General features: G+C 51.6%; 1 protein-coding gene across 1 annotated transcript in view; it reads right to left on the minus strand.

Moving 5' to 3' along the window:
* Positions 1 to 537: 537 nt before the first annotated feature.
* LOC306918965 (SWI/SNF complex subunit SMARCC1-like) overlaps positions 538 to 2,150 on the minus strand; it is a gene marked incomplete at both ends in the record, with an annotated part of 14,504 nt that continues 12,891 nt past the window's right edge. Inside the window, 2 exons of the mRNA XM_079531802.1 lie at positions 538 to 796; positions 992 to 1,051. Of these exons, the coding sequence (XP_079387928.1) occupies positions 538 to 796; positions 992 to 1,051 (319 nt within the window). The remainder of the gene's footprint in view (positions 797 to 991; positions 1,052 to 2,150) is intronic.

Here is a 2,150-nt window from a genome sequence, read left to right on the forward strand (position 1 = left end):
TAAGACACGCATACTATTGCCCTATGACTAAAACTAAAATAAAAAATGTTGCTGTCAAAGTCAACACTGCCAAGCGAGCTGCGGCATTTTGGATCACGCACTGGCAACCCCCACACACACACACACACACACACACACACACAAACACACGCTAAGGTTGTCCCCGAACATTCAGGGTTCGAACCTTCGCTCGTTAGGGTTGGCACTTGAATCTTAATTAATGGAATTGAACCATTCGTTTTTTGGGTTTTTTATTTTAATTTTTTTAACTCAAATATTTCTCGGCGAGAATGCGATATGCATAATAAGAGTATGTTCAGTGTTTCAGTTGTAAACAAGCTACTATGACACTTTCCAAAAGTTACGTGCCCCCCCCCCCCCCCCCCCCCCCCCAGGCCGAGGTTCGGAGCTTGAAGGTTATTTTTAAAATGAATTAGAAACAAATGGTTCGAAGGTTCGCTCGAAAATTCCTGCCGAAGTTCGAGACCTAAAAACAGGGCTAGGGTACAGCCTTAACACACACACACACACGCTCACCCAGCGCTGCCTTGGCGGCGGCCGAGGCCACGCGGGGGTCCACCACGGAGGCCAGGAAGGCCACGGTGCTCATGACGGGGTTCTCCGCATGGCTGAAGGGCACCGGCTGGAAGGCCAGCGGGCCCAGAGACGCCGACGTGTCCTCCAGGTACGGGTCCTCGATGGGCAGACGCAGGAAGTTCAGGATGCACTCGTCCTGCGTCCGAGAGCCCACGTGCTCCGACACCTTGTTCCAGTCGTCACGGTACACCTCCAGAGCCTGACCGGGAGAGGGGTGGACAGGGGGGAGCGGGAGAAGAGGGAGAGAGAAGAGGGGGGAAATTATTTTTCGTGCTCAGACCCACCCAGGCACCCACCCAGCTAGCCACCCACACACACACACACACATACACGTAGCTCCGTAATCTATCACAATATAGAGAGCTTTTTACCACTACCTTTAAAGAGCCCTTACCTCTAACAACAGCAGTGTCTCCTGCTCCGTCCACTCCCTCCCTGCACTCGCTCCTTTGCTCTGAGGAAGAAGGAAGAACCCTGGTTATCATCATCGATGCTCGTGTGTTCAGTTAGCCTGGTTATCATCATCCATGCTCGTGTGTTCCGTTAGCCTGGTTATCATCATCGATGCTCGTGTGTTCCGTTAGCCTGGTTATCATCATCGATGCTCGTGTGTTCCGTTAGCCTGGTTATCATCATCGATGCTCGTGTGTTCCGTTAGCCTGGTTATCATCATCGATGCTCGTGTGTTCCGTTAGCCTGGTTATCATCATCGATGCTCGTGTGTTCCGTTAGCCTGGCTATCATCATCCATGCTCGTGTGTTCCGTTAGCCTGGTTATCATCATCGATGCTCGTGTGTTCAGTTAGCCTGGTTATCATCATCGATGCTCGTGTGTTCCGTTAGCCTGGTTATCATCATCCATGCTCGTGTGTTCCGTTAGCCTGGCGTTGGCCCACACTGATAACGTGGATTCACTCTCACTTCCTCCCCGTATCATAGCGGGGAAGGAGGCGTGAGTGAAGCCACAACGTTGTGTATCTGGCAAAGCCAGGTTCAGTTTACAGAGGAGTGTTGTGTTAGGATGTGGACACTCACCTTGGGGTGTTTCCAGGCGTAGATGTCTGTGTGTTAGGATGTGGACACTCACCTTGGGGTGTTTCCAGGCGTAGATGTCTGTGTGTTAGGATGTGGACACTCACCTTGGGGTGTTTCCAGGCGTAGATGTCTGTGTGTTAGGATGTCGACACTCACCTTGGGGTGTTTCCAGGCGTAGATGTCTGTGTGTTAGGATGTCGACACTCACCTTGGGGTGTTTCCAGGCGTAGATGTCTGTGTGTTAGGATGTCGACACTCACCTTGGGTTTCCGGGCGTAGATGTCGGTGTGTTAGGATGTCGATACTCACCTTGGGTTTCCAGGCGTAGATGTCTGTGTGTTAGGATGTGGACACTCACCTTGGGGTGTTTCCAGGCGTAGATGTCTGTGTGTTAGGATGTGGACACTCACCTTGGGGTGTTTCCAGGCGTAGATGTCTGTGTGTTAGGATGTGGACACTCACCTTGGGGTTTTTCTGGGCGTAGATGTCGGTGTGTTAGGATGTCGACACTCACCTTG

Source organism: Electrona antarctica (assembly GCF_951216825.1).
Source record: "Electrona antarctica genome assembly, contig: scaffold_1037, whole genome shotgun sequence".
NCBI classification, from domain to species: Eukaryota; Metazoa; Chordata; class Actinopteri; order Myctophiformes; family Myctophidae; genus Electrona; species Electrona antarctica.